This window comes from Furipterus horrens, unplaced genomic scaffold (assembly GCF_987537825.1).
Source record: "Furipterus horrens unplaced genomic scaffold, mFurHor1.1.pri manual_scaffold_5, whole genome shotgun sequence".
NCBI classification, from domain to species: domain Eukaryota; kingdom Metazoa; phylum Chordata; class Mammalia; order Chiroptera; family Furipteridae; genus Furipterus; species Furipterus horrens.
The window spans coordinates 169045630-169067877 of NW_028327175.1; the positions used below are offsets into that span (position 1 = coordinate 169045630).

The 22248-nt window shown below is 49.5% G+C and overlaps 1 protein-coding gene, 1 non-coding gene and 1 pseudogene across 2 annotated transcripts in view; all 3 read left to right on the plus strand.

The window, feature by feature from the left end:
- The window catches only part of ANXA11 (annexin A11), a 45434-nt gene that overhangs the window by 19254 nt on the left and 3932 nt on the right, over nt 1-22248 (plus strand). Inside the window, exons 2-11 of the mRNA XM_090278292.1 lie at nt 5797-5859; nt 7880-7992; nt 8963-9361; nt 11225-11312; nt 11564-11658; nt 12394-12507; nt 14624-14714; nt 15142-15221; nt 15360-15416; nt 17499-17592. Coding sequence (XP_090134418.1) covers nt 5805-5859; nt 7880-7992; nt 8963-9361; nt 11225-11312; nt 11564-11658; nt 12394-12507; nt 14624-14714; nt 15142-15221; nt 15360-15416; nt 17499-17592 — 1186 coding nt within the window. The 5' untranslated portion in view covers nt 5797-5804. The remainder of the gene's footprint in view (nt 1-5796; nt 5860-7879; nt 7993-8962; nt 9362-11224; nt 11313-11563; nt 11659-12393; nt 12508-14623; nt 14715-15141; nt 15222-15359; nt 15417-17498; nt 17593-22248) is intronic.
- On the plus strand, nt 17897-19115 carry LOC150010353 (protein CEBPZOS-like; annotated as a pseudogene).
- On the plus strand, nt 18803-18965 carry LOC150010354 (U1 spliceosomal RNA). The gene has a single exon (XR_016511525.1). It is a non-coding gene; the product is annotated as a U1 spliceosomal RNA (small nuclear RNA).

The window sequence follows — 22248 nt, forward strand, 5'->3', positions numbered from 1 at the left end:
CTAGGAATCTAACTGGTGACTCTTTGCTCTGTGGAACGATGCTCAACCAACTAACTTGAGCCACACTGGTCAGTGCTATCTGTATGTGGTTTTGTTTTGCTTTGTTGGTCTTGAATTATATTTTAGAAACTGCTCAGTGGTGACCTTTGAGTGAGGGGTTAGAGAGGAGAGTGACTTTTGGTTTTCACTTTGCATCTTTCTGTTCTTTTTAATTTCCCTGCCCTGTACTCCTATTCCTTTTATTTTTAAAATTTCACTTGTAATTTATTTATAGAGCAATTTTAGGTTCACAGCTTAAGTGGAAAGCGCAGATTTCCCATATGCCTCTTGCCCCCGCACATGTCCAGCCTTCCACCCCTCCTTTTTCTCCCATGTCCCTGCCAGTCAGGCGGGACACTAGAAGATGTTCGAGGTGCAGAGTCCCACCTGTATGAGGAGTGAGGTCCTTGTTCTGGGTGACTCTGCCTCTTCTCCCAACACACTATTTCTGGATTCCTGTGTTTGGGGACTCTGTCTGGTGCCCTTATGGAGCCCTTAAAATTTAATGATATACTTGTGTACGTATACACAGCTGTAGGGGATGGGTCCTTTTATGGTCCATGAAAAGCCCCCTATGTACCTGCTGTATTTTTCTTTTCATTTTTTAAATGTTTTATTTATTTATTTTAGAGAGAGGGGAGAGGGAGAAAGAGAGTAAGAGAAACATCGATCGGCTGCCTCTCTCACGCCCCCAACCAGGAACCTGTCCCGCAACCCAGGCATGTGCCCTGACCAGGAATCGAACTGGCTGCCTTTTGGTCTGCAGGCCGGTACTCAGTCCACTGAGCCACACCAGCCAGGGTTCCTGCTGTATTTTTCAACAGTCCCCAGCATGCCGAAACTCGGTGCTTTTCCTCAGAAGCAACTGCTGAGAATAGAAGCTAGAAAGTGTCCAAGTATCTCAAAGAGAGTTTTCTAGGGTGGAGCACAGAATCATTGGGGATGACGGTGGGGATGGGGGTGCTTGAGTTTCAGATTCCTGAGTCCATCCAGGTTGAAAGGCCCAAAATGATTGGGCCCAGCCCACAGCATTTTTTTAGTGAGCTCTCCAGGGGATTCTCGTGCTTGGTGACACAATGCTGCCCAAAGTGTGGTCCAAAGTCAAGCAGCATGGAGGGGCCCTCTCCCAGGTCTGCTGATTCAGACACTAGGGGAGGGACCTGGCAATCTGGTGTTAACAAGCCCGGGAAGTGATTGTTTTGCAGACTGAAGTTTGAGGAGCAAACTTCACAGTGTACCCAGGGAAGGCCACAGCTGGATGAAATCAGGGTGTACAGCTGCAGGTAGAAGGGCCCAGTGAGGAAGGAGGGTGGTGTTTGTGCTGTGTGGCCCCAGGAGAGGGAGGAGCAGAGGCCCCGAAGTTCCCTGGAGGCTGCTTTCTAAGAATTGGAGCAATCCCAGAAGGCCAGCTGCCTGCCGGAGTCCTGAGGCAGAGTTCTGTGACTGGACCCGGACGTGCCCTGTCAGAATTGTGTCAGCAATGTGAAGCATTCCCCACCCAAGCACCGTTTTTCTTCGTGAGAGGGCAGCAATAAATAGGAGAGCAGTGCAGAAGGTTGCTACTGTGGATGCCAGAGAGACAGCACGGCTGCTGGATTGCAGCGCACTGTGTTGCCTTCTGGGGTGGACAGTGCGGGTGGACCGGCTTTGGGCGGGGACAGTGAGGGGCCCTGGAGGTCCTGCCGAGCTCCCTTTTGAGCATACCCAGGGTCCCAGAACAACTTTGCCAGTGACAGCACGCCTTGGTGGTGGCTTCTTTTGAGAAGAAGGGGAGACCAAAGTTACCCAAAGACTGAAGGATGAGCAGATTTCTTAATTTCCAGAAAAGTGAGGAAGAATGTGAATGTTGAGTTAGAGCCGCATCAGCCTCTGAGGACAGGCCCTAGTTGAGAAGGGAAGAGGCCGGCACTGGGAGCCAGGGTGGTGCACCCCAAGGTTGCCCCAGGCTCTCCAGTTGGCCTGCTTTGCTCCTGGGGGTCACATTGGAGGATCTAAGTGTGGGGGATGTGTTCAAACCCTCATTTGATAGAGGCCCTCCTTATACTGTTGTGAGCGCCATGGGGACATGTGCTGTTTTGTGGTTTAGTTAGGTGGCCAGGTAGCTGGTGAGCACCTGTACCCACTGTTGTCTAGCTGGGGACTGGTCAGCCGTGACAGTTCAGGAGTGTCTGTCCTAAGTCCTTTCTGTATCGGTGGATATAAAAAGACTGAGAGAGCACACCGAAATGTTCGATGTTGGTCAGAATGCCAGGAGATCTGAGTAGCTGAACTTCTGGGCAGAAGGTATGGAAGGAATTTAATAGGAATCTGCCTCAGGTCTCCATTATCCAGAATACCTTTGTGTTACCAGTACGGGGGCGGAGGGGTGAGGCACTGCCCTGCGCTCTCCACACCACAACAGGGGCCTCTGGTTCTGAAAAGACTCAGAGAAAAGGAAGGGTGTGGGTTATAGGCCTGAAATTATTTCAGACAGGAAGTGGGAAAAGTGACTATTCTTTCAGGAGGGGAAGACTGGAGATCTCCTGGGGTAAGAGGGAGACCCAGAGATGAAGGACTGTTCGTTGGACGTGAGATTAGACCCAGCCTGTGGGGCACTCTGGGGCCAACTTCATTGCCAGGGGACAGAGTCTGACTCTTGCTGGGAACTCTGAAGCCCTGGTGGGAATGAACAGTCACCCTGGGAGCAGACTGAGGCTAACCCATGGTCTTGCCTCAGGCGGGGAACACCCAGATGGGGAACACCAGAGGTCCAGGCCCGAGCCCTATGGTATATTTATGTAAATATGCTAATCCCAGGCTCAGTGGGGGGCTGTCTCAGACTGAATGGACCCTGTATGTGTTATACAATTCTTGAAAGAACAGCCACAGCCTCCAGTGAGCTCAGAAATCCCCATCTGAATTGGGCCTTTTAACAGTTTTTTTTTTTTTTTTTAATAGGCATTACTTATGTGGCAAAAAAATGCAAATATAAATAGTAAGCTTCCATTCTGTCCCTAGTTTTTTTCCACCAAAGGCAGTGAGTGTTACCCAGTCTCTTGTTTATTGTTCCAGGGATGGTCTCTGTGCATGTATATATATTATACATATACACATACACACACAAACACACACACACCACTAAGTTTGTATGTTTTCTTTTTAAAAAATACTTGATTAATAACGACGACGACCCTGCAGATTTCAGGTGTACAGCTTGCCAGCAATTACTGTGTCTTCTCAGAAGCTAAAATTTAAATGATGATCGTTTCATATCCCCATATATAGAGTTGGCTATTCCAAAAATAGCTACAGAGTAGCCATTGTATAACTGTTGTGATTTATTTAGGCTCATATTAAAGGGTTTATTGTAACAAATGATGCTGCAGTCAAATCCATGTGTGGATCATCTCACACAGGTATAAGTGTATCTGCAAAATTGATTTCCAGAAGTTGAGTTTCTGAGTCAAAGAGTGTGTCGTTTTTAATTTTGACCTCTGTATTTTGATTTTATTATTATTTAAAAATATTTTATTTATTTTTTTAGAAAGAGGAGAAGGGAGGGAGATAGAGGGAGAGAAACATCAATGTGTGGTTGCCTCTCATGCACCCCCAACTGGGGACCCGGCCTGCAAGCCAGGCCTGTGGCCTGACTGGGAATCAAACTGGTGACCCTTTGGTTCGTATGTCAGTACTCGGTCCACTGAGGCACACAAGACAGGGCTCTGTGTGTTTTTAATTGGTGATTCTCAGCATATTAGCATGAACATCTTTAATCGTTAGTTCTTTTTCTGTATTACCTGTTCACATTATTTAAGTTTTTCTAGTGGTCATTAGTCTTTTTCTTATGGTAAAATGTTTTTCATAAATTTGTCATTTATGTTTATGTTGTTTTCCTTATCTTTTTCTTATCATAACGTCAGTGTGTTTGGAGTTTGGAACTACCTCTTTCATTTAAATCTTTGGTCTGGCTGAAATTTATTTTGGGGTATGGAACAAGGTAGTATCCCACTTTTTTTTTTTTCCTGCCACCTGGCTGTGGCTGGGCCTTTTGCCCTCATTGCTTTGGGAGAAGATGAGAAGTGGACGGGGGTCTTTGATGCCCAAAGTTTCTGTGTAGTGGTGGTCTCCAGAGAGAAGGGTGTCGGGAACACAACCACACTCACCCTGTTGTCTCGTACAGGAGTTCCTCTTAATCCCATCAGAAGGTTCCTGGCTCATCCATCATTCAGATTCCCAGGATATTTTCACACCAGTGATGTCTGAGGGATCCGAGGGTTCCGGCAGAAGGGGCAGGCCAAGGGCAGGACCTGGAGGGCTTTGTGCTGATTGCTCAGTGAGTCAGCCTTAAGGTAGCCCCACTGGGGTCTTGACCATCATACCACATTATACGAAGGTCTTGGGGCCACACTGCAGGTAGCCAGTTCTAGCTCTCTCCAAGGTCACTTGGCCATTGTCTGGCCTTCCATTGCTTTGCCTACAGTCACCTCTGGGCCTACTGACCAAAACAAATGACCTCACCATTTGGCTCAGACCCAGACCTACCCTGTGGGGACTGGTGATACCTTCAGGAAGTCCTGCAGCTTCCTTGAAAAAGGCATGCCCAGTTCTCCAACATAGCTAAGAAGAGCAACTAGACTCTTGTAGGTAGATAGTAGCCTCTAGAGCAGTATTTATCAAAGTGGGGCCCTGGACCAGCAGGCAGCATCATCTGGGAACTTGTGAGGCATGCAAATTTTGGTTCCTCTAACTCAGACTTCTTCTGCAGGTGGAGCCCACTGTTGTGTTTAACAAGCCCCCCAGGTAGATCTGGTGCAGTTTTGAGAACCAGTGGTCTCTGCTGGCTTGGGGCCCAGTGCACTAGGAGCAGCTCACTTGGGGCCAGCAGGTGTGATTGTTAAGGGGCCTACAGGTTTCAGCAGCAGTAGGCAGGTTGTATGACAATGAGTGGCTGATGTCACAGCAGATCTGTGTCTCTCCTGGGCAGTTTAATTGGCATGGGGCATGGCAGAGGGGTCTGTATACAAAGGGATTTTTTAGAGCAAGTATCCTATCCAGCACCAGCCTGCAAGAGCCGCTGTTCCCAAGCCTATTTTCTTCCCTTCTGATCCGCAGGTCACTTACCCTTTTTGAGCTCCAGCTGCTCCATCTTAGAAACATGATGTGCGGGCCCACTTGCCTGATTCCAGATCCTGGATCAGATGAGCCCTCCCGAGGTCCCTTCTTTTTTCTGGGAACAATGATTCCATGTCTGGTTCCCTTGCAGGATGAACCAGGCTCTAGAGAATGAAAGTGTAGCCTGGGGCCGATCTAGTCTGGGGGCCGCTGTGAGAGCATGGGGTCTGCAGGTTGTGCTCAGGAAGATGGGCTCTGGTCCCCTGTGGGATGGATGGTGATAAGGACACTGGAAATAAAGACAAACAGACCTGGACCCCTGAGGTGGGAGAAAATCTCGTGCACACACACAGACTCCCTTCTCGGGAGAGGTAGGAGTAAACTGAGGGTGAAAGGGGTTTTTAAGGAAACCCACTGCTCCTGGGTGGTGAATCCTCTAGTGGTGGGTGTAGGCCTGAGCCTGACCCTGAAGAACAGTGGCCTCAGTTGCTCTTTGTAGCTGGAGGCCCTGGCAGGTAGAGGGTGAACTGGTTGCCACAGTCCGGCCTGATGCAATTTCTCCTTTGGGGGCCTGGCTTGTGGGTATTGCTGTTCTCCCAAGAAGCTGCTGGTTAAGGCTGGTGGGAGTTCCTGGCAGACCCTGAGTGTTTTTTTTCTTCCTTTCAGATCTGACCATGAGCTATCCGGGTTACCCCCCACCTGCAGGTGGCTACCCCCCAGTTGCACCAGGTAAGAGGGTTGCAGGGGAGGGATGAGATTGCTTTCCAGTCATTTCCTCACTCTCACTGTTCTCCATGGTATAGCCAGGTCCGGGGGGTAGCGGGGTTGGGTGGCTAGAGGTGGCTGGAGAGCACGGACTCTTAGACCAGGAGAGCCGGGGTTTGAAACTGCTTCTGGAAGGCCAGGACCAGGTCTTTTAACTTATTAGCTAATAGGAGTGGGCAGATGCCCTCTCTTCTCTGGCTCTGTTTTCTCCTTTGCAAGTGGCTTCATGGATCTCTTCCTCACTGGGTTATCCCCTAACAAGGTAGCCAGGTAAAAGCCTCTGGCATAGGTGTCCTTGAAGCACTCTTAGGTGACTTGTCACTTCTCCTACCCCATGCTCAGGGTGCATGGTTTTACAGCGGCTGAGGGAGGAAGTGAAAATGGTCCGTATCGGTCAGGTATTCCTTCTAAGGCTGCCAGAAGCTGTGGGCCGATAGCCATGAGGCTGCACCAGCGGGTGAGGTGCTCAGAACCTGGCCCCAGCCACAGTGCTGCTCTTCATGCCTGGGTTCCTGAAATGAGATTTGGCCCCCAGGGGAGAGGGAACATGAGCACTACTGGGACAAGGGGGAGAGAAGGGACCACTGCATGCTGGTCATCCTGAGCTGTATTGCCCCTTGCCCCGTGAGACCCCTGGACACATTTGCCAAGGGCCCCACAGACCATTTGGACCCACCGTCCCAATCAGCTGGTGAAGAATGTCCAGAATGAGGACGCAGCTCAGCCACTAGCTTATCAGGGGTTGATCTGGGCCATTTCTTTCGTTCTTTTTTTTTTTCCTTTTAAAGATTTTATTTATTTATTTTTTAGAGAGAGGGGAAGGGAGGGAGAAAGAGAGGAAAAGAAATATCAATGTGTGGTTGCCTCTCACACGCCCCTAACTGGGGACCTGTCCCGCAACGCAGGCATGTCCCCTGACTGGGAATTGAACCAGAGACCTTTTGGTTCGCAGGCCGGCGCTCAATCCACTGAGCCCCATGAGCCAGGGATCTGGGCCATTTCACTCTGAACATGCCCTTGTCCATATTTGCCACCGCTGGCTTGAGTCCCCTCTCCCTAGTAGGAATCCTGTTGTTTGTGTTCTACCACTGCCACTCTGTCAGTGCCCGACAAGAGGGGATTCTGAGAAGGCTCTGTCCTGAGAGTCCCAGAACCCCACAGCTGAAAAGCCAAACTTGAGGTTTCAGGACCTTTTTGCTGCGGAGAACAGAAATGCATCTAACAGGCCAGCAGCCCACACAATGATACCATGCTTGTCACAATGACAGCTGTAACATAGCTGCTCATCGGGCACCCAGCTAAGCCCTGCACGGGCATTAACTTTTAGTCCTCAGCACAGCAATTTGAAGCAAACACTAATTATTATCCCCACTTGTCAGCAGAGAAAACCGCCTCGCCCTAGGGCACATACCCTGGTTCTGCTGGTTTCAGAGCTGGGGCTTTTCACTGATGCTCTCTCACTGTCCGCCTTACAAGGACGGTGTCTGTGCTTTCTGTGATTCAGGCCCATCTCCCTCCATCTTACCAAGCTGCTTCTCTGTGATAGCAAACAGCCACAGCTGCAGGACCCCCCTCCCCACCCCAACCCCCACACTTTTGCATGTCCCTGGATTCTCAGTGCTCCCTGAGCTCATTGCTGCCATGGGCTTGGTACAGTATCCTAAAATGACCTGTCCTTGCGCCTGTGATGAGCCCATGGGGCAGGTCTGCCCTTGAGTCTCCTGCATACACAGTTTCCCCCTCGAGGGGCTTGGGAGTGTTTGCCGAACCACCTGCTTCCTCTCTGGAAAAAGAAGAAGTCTCCCTCTTCTCTTCTTCTGGCAATAGGATTGGGTTAGCCTTTGTTGCCTGGGTGTTTTCTGTGTGGTCTGTAATGCTGTCCCCAAGACCCTGCTTGGCATGCCCCCGGGACCACCTGAGAGCTTGCTGTCTCTTCTCCTGTTGGGAGCTGACCAGGGGCTAACAGGCTTGGTGTTGCTTTCAGGTGGCGGTGCCTGGGGAGGTGCTGGTTACCCCCCGCCCAACATGCCCCCTATTGGGCTGGATAACGTGGCCAACTACGCAGGGCAGTTCAACCAGGACTACCTCTCGGGAATGGTGAGTCCTGCTGGGCTGCCCCCAGGCCCACTCCTGCATGGCCAGAGGTGGACACTGGCTTCCCTGTGTCAGAGGTGTCTGTGTGTATTATCCATGAGTGCTGAGTGTATAGAGGGGCATCTTAGAACATAGGGGTTTTTTTTATCAGGGCTCTCACCTGCTCACTGTCCCTCTCTGGATCTCCATTTGTCCATCTGTAAAATCAGGGAAGAGGAATGTTTTGGGCACACAGTCTGTAGGTCCTTTTTGGCTCTGTGGGATTGGATAGGGTGGGGCCTTCATGGAATGTGTATTGAGCGCCTTCAGTATGAGTTCAGAATAGGGTCTGCAGGGAGGTGGGGGTAGGTATGTGTATGTGCATGTGCCATGTACAAGTGTCCATCTGCATGGCCATGTCTGGATGTCTGTTCTGGTTGGGCCTGGGAGTGGGTGCCCAGTAGCATGGACAGACATGCTACTTTTAGTTGTTGATTTGCTTTAAAATAGTAAATTTTGTAATCTGAAAACAAATATATGCTCAGTGTAAACAGTGCAACCAATAGGCAGTCTCATTTGTGCCAGGCCCATTCTGGGCACTGGGGATATGTGAATAAAAAAGCCCACAGTCTCAGCCCTAGAGTACTTATGACCCACTGGGAAGAGATAGGTGATTGCCACAAGTAAACCATGTGGTAGAGCTGGTGTGGGGGTTTGGGCACAAGCATAGCTTAGGGGGTCAGCAGTGCAGGTGGAATGCATGTAGGACAGCGTCAGGGTGCTCAGACTCTGCTTAAGCTCTGAGAGCAGCCTCTGGGACCCTGCGCAGGGGCTCAGGTAAGTGAGGGACAGAGGCGAAGGCTCCCTCTCCCTCTGGCAATGGGATTGAGTGGACTTTCTTGCTTGGGTGTTTCCCATGTGGTCTGTAGTACTGTCCCTGGGGCCCTGCCTGTCATCCTCACTAGTCTTATGCTCTACTTTGTGGCTTTTTCAGGCGGCCAACATGTCCGGGATGTTCGGAGGAGCCAACGTGCCAAACATGTACCCTGGGGCCCCAGGGGGCGGTTACCCTCCTATCCCCCCTGGGGGTTTTGGGCAGCCCTCTTCCACCCAGCAGCCTGTGCCTCCGTATGGAATGTACCCACCCCCCGGAGGAAACCCGCCATCTGGGGCACCCTCCTACCCGCCATACCCAGGGGCTCCTGTGCCAGGCCAGCCTATTCCGCCTCCTGGACAGCAGCCCCCAGCGGCCTACCCTGGGCAACCTCCAATGACCTACCCTGGGCAGCCACCAATGCCACCTTCTGGGCAGCAGCAGCAACAGCAGCCGGTGCCAAGCTACCCAGGGTACCAAGGGTCCGGGACCGTCACCCCTGCTGTACCCCCAGCCCAGGTGAGTGCCAGCCCTGGGCTACCCTCAGTCGCATCCTGGCTCCAAAGGCCCAAGACGTGTGGCCCGCAAAGGCAGATTTAACAGCGTGCGCCCTGCGCCCCAACTTCTGAAGGGCCCTGCAAAAACCCCAACTTTACACTTTTTTCTAATGACACCAAATTTGGTTTTATATGTGCAATTTTAATTACGTACAGGTTTACAGTCGGAGGTAAAACCTGATAGTATGTTTATATTCGCTTATTTTCATTACTACGCTGCATACTACACACATACTATGCTGCATGGGCCCCGTGCGGCTGCGCTACCGCTCATCAGAGCAATAGTCGTATTTGCTCCTTTGTACTTACAAAGGTTCTCCTGCAGTGCAGACTTAACAGTATATGCAATTACGCAAGGATGTAAATTAGTTTGTGGATGTGTACTTGTTTCATTTATGGTTAAAATAGCTTTCTGTGCGTAAAAATAAATATTTTTATTTTCCCTGTCTTTTTTTTTTTTAAGAGGCCCAATAATTTCTTCTGCGCCTGGGGCCTCAACCGAATTTAATCTGCCTCTGTGTGGCCCAGTGTCCTCTGCTAGCAAAGCTGGGGTGGGTCTGGGGGGGACAGGACAGGGCTTAGTCCTCCAGCTATAACTTGTTTTAACAAAGTGTCAATTTCTCATAGACTTCCCAGCCCAGTGTGTATTCCTGAAGACTAGGGAGCTGCCCTGTCTCTCCTAGTTTGGTTATGTGTTCTGTGTGCGAGTTAGGTGCGAATGTCCCAGGGAGCTCTTCCTTCCTCTCTGTTAGTTATTTACTGCCTGGGCTCTGTGTATTCTAAGAACTGCTCAGGCTACTGGGCTCACGGCTTTATGCTCCACAGCTTTCAGTCTTCAATTTTTGGATGGGTGTCCCGTCCCGTGTCCCCCCCCCCCCCCCCCCCCCCCCCCGCAGCTCACTTGAGAGGATTTGTAAAATCTCCTTTGGGTAGGGAAGATTGTTGGCTTTAGAGCTGCTACTCTTTGCTCATTTTGGAGAGCAGTTCATGTCTGCAGAGCCTAGAATTCATTGTCATGGTTACTTGGCCAAGCCAGCACAGTGCAAGGCTAGTGGTATGTGCTTGATGACTATTTTTAGACAGAGGGTCCCCTCTCCCCCTCCCCCTCCCCCATTCCCCAGCCTCTGCCCTGCTCTCCATCCTCCCACCCTTCCTTGTACCTCATCTTTTCTCAGAGTTTATCTCCTTAACTCTGTTAAAATCAGTTTGTATTAGCCACAGAAGGTAATCCACCAAGAGACTGTTTAGACAAGAACATTTAAGCGTTCTGGGGAGCACAGCTGTTAGTGACCAGGAAGAAGTGAGGCAGGCAAGCAGGTTATGGAGTCTAGAAAACACGCCAGAAGACTGGTGCTGGTCCAGGAGGTGGTTGGGCTGCATGGACCATCGTGAGGCTTGGACACCTACATCCGCCTAGAGGAGTCACCTTTTCTGATTTGCACAGAGAGGCTCTGTGGTCAGACCAGGTCCCATTAGGAGGACCCTGCTGCGTGCTCACGTGTGCTTTGGTGGTAAGGCACCAAGAAGCCAGTGGCTCCTGCTCCGGAGGCCTCTTCTTCGGCAGGACCCAGCCAGCCCCGGAGGACCCGGGTGTAGGGCAGAGGTTTCAGCATCAGGACTCAGCTATAGATGAGTGGGCTTCTAGCCATGGGAACCAGACCAAAGCTTCAGTACCAGGACACAGTACAGATAATGGCCACATTAGGGCCACTCAGTGCAGGTACCCCAACTTTTAGAGAAAAGGTTATTCCCAGAGTCCGGGGGTCGGGGGGTCGTCTCCATCTGCGGAATACAGCATCGTACCTAAGTCTGTTTGTCTGAACAGTTTGGAACGCGAGGCACCATCACAGATGCTCCTGGCTTTGACCCCTTGCGAGATGCTGAGGTTCTGCGAAAGGCTATGAAAGGCTTTGGTGAGAAGCCCCAGTGGCTCAAATGCTCACTCCCCCCCCCCCCCCCATTCCCCAGGCAGTTACCCAGTGGCTCTGTGGTCTGGGGTCACTGGGTGGAGGCAGCCTGGCCCCAGTGGTAGTGGAGAGGAGATGGATATGGGGGTACATTTGGAGTGCCCAGAAGAATGGGAGGACCCATGTCAGGGAGTCTCCAGCTGCAGAGCATCCCCATGACCCCCATCCCTGCCCACTCCCACCTCTTCTTCCTCCAGGGACTGATGAGCAGGCCATCATTGACTGCCTGGGGAGTCGCTCCAGCAAGCAGCGGCAGCAGATCCTCCTGTCCTTCAAGACAGCTTATGGGAAGGTGAGTGTGTGTAGGGGAAGTACACAGGGAGGCCTGGCCCCTCCTGAGTTGAGGCATATCCTCCAGCACAACCCCGTTCACCCTTGCTTTTCCTTGGGGCTGAGTAGGCCTAGGTCTCCTGCACATTAGGGTGTTCCTTGCTGCCCACTCAGCCAGTGGGCGCTCAGCTGATGGCATCTGCTGGTGTGAATGCTGCTCTGGGGGAGAAACCCAGAGTTCATAATGTACTGAGATTTGATGTGAGGTGCCCAGAGATCTGGGTTCTCACCCTGGCTCTGCCACGATTCACTGGGACCCGAGGCAAGTTATTTCCCCTCCACTCCCACCTGGACTTTGTCCTCTTCTGGGAACCCTGACTGCTATTCCTGTCCTCTTCATGGCCACCCTGGGAGGTTTAGCTGGTAGAAGGGTTTTGAAGGAAAAAAAAAAAGGCTCTCAGTACTGAACAAATGCAAAGGCGGCATATTTTGAACTTTCGGGCTTTTGAACCTTAGAAAGGTAATACCTGGGTAAATAGTGAATAGGCAGGCTAGTGTGATAGCCTCATTCCTTCTCCATCGTTGATGTGCCTTGGACACTCTGGGTGTGGAGTCAGATGCAGGCTTTGATTTTGCAGATCTGGGCTGGGGATGGAGATTTGGCTTTTTAAAAAATTTTTATTCTCTCCCTGTTAATCACCTCCTATGGATTCTCTAAGTAGGTTTTTTTTGTTTGTTTGTGTGACTCTCCAATCAGGATTTGATCAAAGATCTGAAATCTGAACTGTCAGGAAACTTTGAGAAGACTATCTTGGCTATGATGAAGACGCCAGTCCTCTTTGACGCTTATGAGATAAAAGAAGCCATTAAGGTGTGTTTGTGTGTGTGTGTGTGTGTGTGTTCATGTGCGTGGACACAGTCCCTGGGAAGGCCTGGGCTGCACGGAGTGTCTTAGCCCATTCACTAGCTACTGTTGTCATTTCGGCTCCTATAACCTCATTGGGCTGGAGTCCAAGTGCCGTAGAAAGGGGAACTTCAGTGACTTCCCCAAGAGGAAAATGCAATGTCATTTATTGTCAGGAAACATCTAAGTCTCTCCGTCATAAAAACATGGTGGGAGCTGGAGTTGTAAAGGGGTATGAGGCATGGGTGGGGTCATCCTCATTCATTAGACCTCTTATTATTATTAATATTTTTGTTTTAATTTACTGATTTTAGAGAGGGGGAGAGAAACATCAATTTATTGTTCCACTCCTTGGTGTATTCATTAGTTGCTTCTTGTGTGTGCCCTGAGCAGCAATTGAACCCACATCCTTGGCATATTGGGGTGACAATCTAACCAACTGAGCTACTCTGCCAGGGCAGGACTCTATTATTAGCAAATAACAGAAACACCCTGAGGACTTTGAGAACAACAAAGTGGCGATTTGGTTATGAGGAGAGAGACAAGCAGCCTGTCATGGAGAAAGATGGGACCAGGAGATGTCATGACCAGACACCCAGGCAGGGCTTCTCTCATCTCTGCTTTATTCTTCGTCTGCTTTCCTGCTTCTGCTTCCACGTTTGCTTGGCAGGGGATCCTTGTCCATTTACTCATCAGAGATCCAGCCACAGGAGAGACCAGCTGCTTCTGAGTCCAGATTCCAAATAGAGCACACACTGTGAATGGCTTAGTTTGGTTTAGTATCTGTCCCCAGTCCTTCAGTCATGACCAAGATCAGGGACCTCTACGTTCCATATACTCCTGGGGTTCTCAGTCCTACAGCTAGACTCCTGTGGGTGGGGAGGGGCAGTACCACAGGAGAATCCTTGTGAATAGGACAGGTGCTTCAGTAGGAATTGAACATTTCCTCAGAGGCTAGAGGCAGACCCTTCCTGCCCCCAGGGGGGTAGGTAAAGAATTCAGTGTGGAGCCCAGAAGGGAGACAGGACTCTACTGGAACACCCTACAGTGTAGGGTCAGTGTGCTTTCTTCTACAGAGGGATCTGGAGGCGGTTGCGGAGGGCACCTGGGGGTTGCTCCTAGACCTCTGCCCAGCCTCCACCCCCAGCCATTTATGAGGCTGCAGTGTTTGTGGGGTGCTGGAACCAACACAGATTTGGCGTCATTTGTCACTGAGCAGCTGTGTGTCCTTGAGCACCTGTAAAATGGGAATGTGGTAGCTCTCCTGACGTGTGGTGAGCACAGAGCCAGAGGATGACGGGAGTGCTTTGTGAACTCTTGAGTCATCAATAGTAGCAGTAAACATGAACTAGCTAAGCCTTTGTTGGCTTACTGTGTGACACGTGCTTAACTTTATGTAACTCGTCTAAACCTCGTGACTTTACTACAAGGTCGGTGCCAGTATCACTCCCATCTTACGGACAGGTAAGCTGAGGTGCAGAGGCTACGTAATGTGTAAGGTCACACAACTAGTCAGCAGCAGAGCTGAGATTCAAACTGACATACAAGCTGGTGACCAGCCCTCCACCTCCTCACTGTCCCTGGCATGGTTCTCCCTTGTCCTCACTGTTGCTGCCTCTTCCTGGATGTCTCCAGATGCTCCACAGTCCATTCTAAGACACGTTTTCCCACATGTCCATGCTTGCTTTAAACCCATTTTCTCAGATATTTCTCATCTCATTCATGGGTTAAACTTGGAATAAAAGAGTTCTGGGTCCACATCTCAATCCACTGTTTCCTGTGTGGCCTTGGACAAGTCACTACACTTCTCTGATTCTCAGCTTCCCAGTGGATAGAATGGGGATGATTCTTCTTTCAATCTCCTCATCACCATGTGGCTCTCATTGTCTGGTACTTTCCTGGGGCTGTGGAGGACAGCGTGGCTGCTGGCAGTGGGATAGCAGCAGCAGCCCCAGGGGTTCCTCCTGGCTTCTGTTGCTGGGATTTGTACCCTGGGGAATAAGGCAGTGGTACGGCACCTGCTCTTTCCTGGATACCAGTGAGGGAGCTGTAACAAGCCTGTAGTTTGTTGTGTTCTCTGCAGGGGGCTGGCACTGATGAAGCCTGCCTCATTGAGATCCTCGCCTCCCGCAGCAACGACCATATCCGGGAACTGAGCAGAGCCTACCAAACAGGTTAGGCTGCCCCCGCCCTCTGCAGCTCCCTGTATGTTCAGGGCCTTGGCAACACCCTCGCCCAGGGCCTCTGTTCCTTCCTGGTATTCTTATCACCTCATCTGCCACCACCAACACGTGGGGCTTTGATCTGGACCCAACCCTGCCTGCTGTTTGCACACAGGACAGGTGGCTAAAGTGAGGGAGGGTGGAGGAGAATCTCATTGGTATGGTTTGGGCCAAGCCTGAGGAGGGGCCAGGTCAACCTGGAGTTCATAGCCCCTCCCGGATTTCCAGTTGTGTGTCCCTGGAGAGCCTTGTGGGTCACCTGTCTCCTCGAGCTCAGGACTCCCAGGCCCTTCTCTTCTCAGTGCCCACTGTTGACTGTGTCTGCAGTGGGCAGCTTTGTCCATGGGGCTACAAAGCAGGCCTTCCCTGTGTCTCCCAGAATTCAAAAAGACCTTGGAGGAGGCCATTCGAAGCGACACGTCAGGGCACTTCCAGCGGCTCCTCATCTCTCTCTCTCAGGTACCTTTCCCACGACAGAGCTCAGAGCCAGAGCTCAGCGTGGACAGGGGGGCATCCCTGAGCAAGGAGGATAAGCAATGGGGAGGGAGGGGTGCAACTCCAGGGAGCGGTCTTTACCACATAGCCTGTTCCTTTCAGGGAAACCGGGATGAAAGCACAAATGTGGACATGTCACTCGTTCAGAGAGATGTTCAGGTGAGTTTGATGGCCAGATCAGACAGTCTTCCTGGGCTTCCTAAGGCAGTGGGGGTGCCCCACTTTCTTCATGAGGGAGGAGCTCTGGTATGGAAAGAGAACTGATAAGGGGTGGGTTCCAGATGCTATGACTTTAGAAGGGCTCTGCTAGTTTTCAACTGGGTGGCCTTGAGCAGGTCACCCAACCTCTGGGCTTCAGTTTCCCTACCTGTAAGAGGGAACATGCGTGATAACTGTAGCAGCAGTTGGTAGATCACAGTTATGAACATGGGACTTCATGTGACTTGGTACTTTGTCTGTTTGGTTGCATATGCCACTATATTTGCAAATAGGCAGAACTCACACTTTCTTGTGAAGCTTTTGAAGGTTTGAGCCTAGAAACCAGCTGTCACATTCATTGTGCAGCCTTAGAATTCCGCCCTATCCCCAACCTGGTGTGACTGCAGACAAAAGGGGAAAAGTTATCATTTCTCTCTTTATCCAGGCATCTGAGTGTTCCTCTAGAGGAGTTTAGGTTCCCCACTAATGAATTCAGACCATCAAAGCTGTGGAGAGAGGCATAGCTTTCTGGTGGGATTGAGATGACCATACCTCTCTCCCTCTTCATTGCTCCCGTCCCCGACCCCAAGCTCCCAGAGCTGGTCTCCTTATTTCTCCCATCTGTCAGGTTGAAGAGAACCTCTGTGGAATGCCTTCTTGTTAGGGTTGGAAGAGAGCCACTCTTATGATCTGGTCCATTTTGCTTTCCAGATAGGGAAACTGAGGCTTAGAAAGGTGGAGCATTGTGCCCAGGGAAATCCGGAGGCAGACTTGGACAAGGGCTCAGACTCCTCGCTCAGTTCTCTGCAGGGAGGCATGGATACCCACACACACCTGGTCCCAGATGCCTTCCCGTCTTCCTGGCTTGAGACATCCATTCCCATTTCTAGACTCGGCTGGACAGTTTCAAAGCTCCTGGACTCTGGCTCTGGCCTCAGAGGGAATATTCCTATTCCTGTGTTCCTATTTCCTGTATTTGCCGTTCCCCAGCTGATGCTGAAGTTGCCTCAGTTTCAAGGTGTCATACCTGCTGCTCTGCTTTCATAGTTCTGGACCTGCTGCTGCCTCACCTTGATCTGTGGGATATCTGAGCCTCTGATGGCCACCTTCTTCCTCTGGGTATTGGTGTCATTAGATCCAAGAGCTGTTAACCTGAGGCCAAAAGGCACTTTCGAGTCATATGTTGGCAGGGGTTACAAATTGGCAAATATTTTGGGCTCACACTTGCAAAGCCTTATCAGGTAAATGCACATTCTGCCCATTCGCAAACATAATGGCGTATACAACCAATCACAGGGAAAATACCTATCATGAAATCCCACATCTGTAACTGATATATCAATTGTTGTATTATTTATTGTCTCACATGTTTGTCCTTATAGATAGGCAAGCTGCTTTTAAAGATTGGGGGACTTTACATAGAAACCAGGATTTCTGGCTGCTTATGTGAAATGGATCTGGTACCTGTGAGCCTGAGCTTCTCATTGTCTCAGCAGGTGCTAAGAAGTAACCACCCCTCTGTGTGGTTACCCTTGATCCTCAGCACTCTCTGGCCTTACAACGAGCCTGTTTTCCTCAGGTTACCCAGCTGGCCCCTATGGGCTTTCAGATTTCTGGCCCCAAAATCTAATCCGATCATCACGTTGTAGAGACAAGGAAATGGGGCTCAGAGAGGGCCAGAGGGTCTCATGGCAAGTTGGCTGTGGAGCTATGACTTGGGCCCAGGCTTCTCATGCCATTTTTTCCCTTTGTACTGCTGTTCCCTTGGTTAGGTTAAAGCTGTTCCTTGCCTATCCTGGGCTCCAGTCAGCCTCAGTTCTGAGTTCTCACCAGCTTCAGAATCCTTTGTGTTGCCCAGTGAGGGGATGTGTGGATGGATGGTGTCTAGGTTTGCACAGTGAATGGAGCATAGGCAGGGAACTATTTCCTTCCTCTCTGGGCCTGCAGGGCCTGGCATCTCTGCACAGCTCTCCTAGGTCACCTGAGCCTGGTGTCTGGGGTAAGACCTACATTGCATGTCTATCTTTCCCTCGGTCTATCTAGGAGCTGTACGCAGCTGGGGAGAACCGCCTGGGAACAGATGAGTCCAAGTTCAATGCAATCCTGTGCTCCCGGAGCCGGGCCCACCTGGTGGCAGGTAAGGCAGTCCCAGGTCTCCCTGGGGCCAGGTAATGAGGGCAGACAAGAGCTTGTAGGAACACCTGGCAGTTCCTTTCTGCATGGGATTTTCACTTGCTGGTAGTAAAGGGTAGGGGGGGTCAAATATGTGGTGACGGAAGATGACTTGACTTTGGATGGTGGACACATGATGCAATATGAAGATCATGTATTATAGAATTGTACATTTGAAACCTATATAATCTTATTTAATAAATTTTATTTGATAAATTTTAATAAAAAGAAGAAAAGATATTATCAGACCTGTGTGTACACAACTGAGGATGACCCACACTATGGAACCATTGGCAAAGAATATCTTTAAAGGAGTTTTAGTAGCTGAATTTGTAGGTGTTTTGGGAGCATATATCTTGTTTAATAAGGTGAACATAAGCCAAGATTTCAGGTGAACAGTGAGCAAGAAGTTTCCCTTCATCTTGGAAGTTTATTTTAAATCTATTCAGACATCCCGCCTGGGTCTACATGACTGTGGCCAGGTGGTCTCAAGCAGAAAAAGAGGTTTATAAAATGTCTTGAGATTGTGAGTCAGTCAGTGATGCTCTCTTTAAAGTAAATGAATAAATAATTATTTATTTTTAAAGGATTTTATTTATTTTCAGAGAGAGGAGAAGGGAGGGAGAAAGAAAATGAGAGAAACCTTGGTTGGTTGCTTCTTGCATGCCCCCAACTGGGGACCTGGCCCGCAACCCAGGCATGTGCCCTGACTGGGAATCGAACCGGCGACCCTTTGGTTTGCAGGCTGGTGCTCAATCCACTAAGCCACACCAGCCAGGGCAAAAAAAAATTTTTTTTAATCCTCACCATAGGATATGTTCTTAATGATTTTAGAGAGATAGGAAGGGAAAGAGAGAGAGAAAAATATTGATGTGGTAGAGAAACACTGATTGGTTGTGCCTGATACATGCCCCGACCAGGGACTCAACCCTCAACCTAGATATGTGCCCTGACTGGGAATCAAGCTCACGACCTTCTGGTGCATGAGTGATGCTCCAGCTGAGTACCCGGCCAGGGCAGTGAAAGGAAAGAACAGAGCTGCACATTTCATGCTTAACAGGCTGTGTTCTTCTGTTGTCTTAAGCAGAGCATACCTTCTCAAACTTGCTTTATAGGCAGGCCTGCAGGCCCCGGGACAACACTACATGCTAGTGCAGTTATGACTTAAGAAGGGCTAATTTACCTGGCAGGAGAGATACCATGATCATGAAGGTGGTTTCCCAGGGTGAGGCTTATCCATTGCATTCCAGATGTGCTGACCCCTGAGATTTCCCCAGATGTGGAAAACTCGACTACGTAATTTATGGTAATGGGGGACTGCGTTTGTGCTGTGCCCTATTTAAACAAAAAGGAAACATTGAACATTCTGGAACGTATGGAATCAGAGAGCAAGATCAGGAAACGTGCTTGTACAGTAAAAATTAGGAATTTGGCCACCAATCAAGGTTTACCCTATTTCATAGTATCAGGCAAGATTAAAATGCAAAAGTTGACATGGATGGGATTTGGGGTATTTAAAGCAAAATGTAAATTTTAATTAAGCCAGAGGTTTTACTGTTTGGACTAACTGAAGAAATTGGTGGAAGGTAAGCGTATTAAGTTATAAAGTTTTGTTTATACTAAAAATAAAGTGGTTCTCCTTAAAAACAAACCAAAAAAAACCCCATCATCTATAATTGTGATATAAACTTTTAAAAATAGATAAAATAGTAACATCTTTTAAAAGTATTTATTGTATTTTAATTCACACATTTGAGATCTAAAAATGTTATAGGAAATACTGCTTTTATCCATTTCCTAAAACACTACTACCGAAATTCTTTGCATCTTTGACATCAATGTCTCTGGCACTACTAGAGCCACTTTTTTAAGAAAAATTATTATTTTTCTTAATCTTTACCTGAGGACATGCTTATTGATTTTAGGGAGAGGGGAAGGGAGAAATAAAGAAAGAAACATCAATATGAGAGAAAAACATCAATCGGTTGCCTTGTATGTGCCCTGACTGGAGGCCGAGCCCTCAACCTAAGTATGTGCCCTGACCAGGTGTCAGACCCGCGATTTTTAGGTCTGACCAGGGACTAGAGCCACTTCTTAAAAACAGCTTTACTAAGGAATAAAAATTTTCCATAAAACTCCCAAAAAACAAAGGAGATACCAGCACATTTTCTGAGTTTGTTCAAGAATCAGCTCTGGGGGAAAGCAAAGGAAGAGGTGAGGGAAACGTGAGCCTCCTGTTGGCTGGCACCTGGATGCTAAAATGTGGAATATTAGACTTGAGAGAGCTGTCTAATCCAATGTTTTCCAAAGTGGGACATTAAAAAGTAGAAGAACTAATAAATACTAAATAGCATTTATTTATTCATTCACAGATTTATAAATGGAGCTCCTGCCATGGCCAGGTCATGGAGTTGGTGTGGGAAGCAGTAGGGAACAGCACTACATCAGCTCTGTTCTCATGGGCTTCACATTCTTGTTTGGGGAGACAGGCAGTAAAACAACATTAAGTGAGATCTGTACAAGATGGCAAGTCATTTAGATAAAATAATTAAGTTGGAAACAGAAATGAAAGTGGGAGGATTGGGGGTGCTTGGGGCAGTTCCCACTGGGGCGGTGGCATTTGAGTTAACATGCAGGTATTTTAGGTGCAGGGCCTTCTTGCACGGCTGTGAGATGGAACGGGGGCTGGTGAGGCCAGAGTAGGTGGAGTGAGTGAGAGTGGTCAGGTTAGCCGTGGCAGGAGATGCTACTGACGACTGTGAGGACTTAGGTTTCTATCCTGAGTGAGCAGGAAGCCTTTGAGGACTATTGAGTGGAAGAGGACATGACTTAGGATCTGCAAGTTCACTGGCTGTTGTGTTGAGAAGAGTGAAGGGGTCGATGGCAGAGCAGGACACCAGCGAGGAGGCTGCCGCGGTATATCCAGAGGAGGAATGCTGGTGCCTTGGACCGGGTGGCGGGGGCAGGTGGTGAGAAGGGGTCAGCTTCTGGCCTTGTTTGCCCATGATTTGGACGTGGAGTGCATGCAAGAAAGCAATCAAGGATGTGACACAAGCATTTCCTCTGACTGAGTCAGTGGAAGAAGGTGCTTGGGAAGCTGTGGACAGAGCAGGCCTTACGAGGGAAGGGAATAGGGAGCCTAAGGCTAGAGGTACCAGGCAGAAAATTTGACTTATAAGTCGGGAGGTCAGGAGAGATCTGGGCTAGACATGGAAGTTTGGGAGCAGTGAATGGGTGGGTCAGACCTGTTGAGGTTCTGGGACTGCAAGAAGACTAGTCAGGAGGGAGACTGGAGAGGGACAAGCAGTCTGAGGACAGGACCCTTGCGGTAGGCAGAGACACCCAGAGAAAGGGGAGTGCTGGAGGCTAATATGTGAAGGCAGGTGAGGACTAAGAATGAGGACCACACTTAGCGAATGGCCTGGGTGAAAACTTTGGTCCTTACTCTGTGCATGCACTAAGTCTTACAGGGCACACGAGTAAATGCTATTGTTCGCTCCCTTTACAGATGAGGAAGCCAGGCATAGGGCAGATGGGGAAGTTAGGTCACCCAGCTGGGAACCTGGCAGAGTTTGGATTTGAACTCAGGGTGCCTGGCTCCAGAGCATGCTTTTCAACGTCTACACTGGAGTGTGAGTGAACATATTTTCATCTTAGTCATTATTTATTTTAATGAATTTAATATGGAAACAGCATTTTAAACCCTGGTTTCACAAGCGTAATTACTTAGGAGAAAAGAGGAGCTGATCTAAAGAAAATATTAAGTAATGAAGACAAATACAGCAGAAATCACCACACTGATATGCAAATGACAGAAGTTTGGAGAACAGTGATAGGAACTGAGACCTAGGCTGGGGAAAGAGTGATTTATATCCAGGTCAGAGCTGGAGTTAGGACCCAGGGCTCTATGGTGCCGCCTGCCTCTCTCATAACCGAGTCAGTTCCCATGGGTGCTCAGCTCACCCTAGTGTAAGTTGGGGGGCTGGATAGGCGTTAGCTCATGGTCAGACTGAGAGAGACAAGACTGACACGTGGAATAATGGAGAAGGAATGGCATGGGCTGGAAGTGCAGGAATTTTAGAAGAGAGGGGTCACTGTGTTGTGTTTTGGTGGGGGGGTCCAGGGTGGGAGCTTGGGTGCAGTTTGGGTAAGCAGTCTGGTGGGGGCAGCCCTGGCAGTGGGACTGTGTGAGCAGGTGTAGGGGTGGGGTACATACAACTTGGGGTAAGGAGACTGGCTGACTTGAGAGCTGGGCAGGTGTGGTCCGTGGGGCCATCCAGATGCTGGGAGCAGAGGGAGAGGGGGCTTGGGGAGGGACAGAGCTCCTCACCATGTGTCCTGTGTTAGTTTACTCTGGTTGCCATAATAAATACCACAGGCCGAGTGACTTAAAATCATTTATTTTCTCATGGTTCTGGAAACTAGAAGTCCAAGATCAAGGTGTCAGCATATTTGCTTTCCTCAGAATCCTCTCCCTTGGCTTTCAGTGCTCACCTTTGTGCTGCGTCCTCACATGGCCTCTTTGCGTGTGTATTCCTGGTGTTCCCTTGTGTGTTCAAATTTCTTCTAAGGACACCAGTCAGAGTGGGTTAGGGCCCACGCAAAGGGCCTCCTTTTAAAT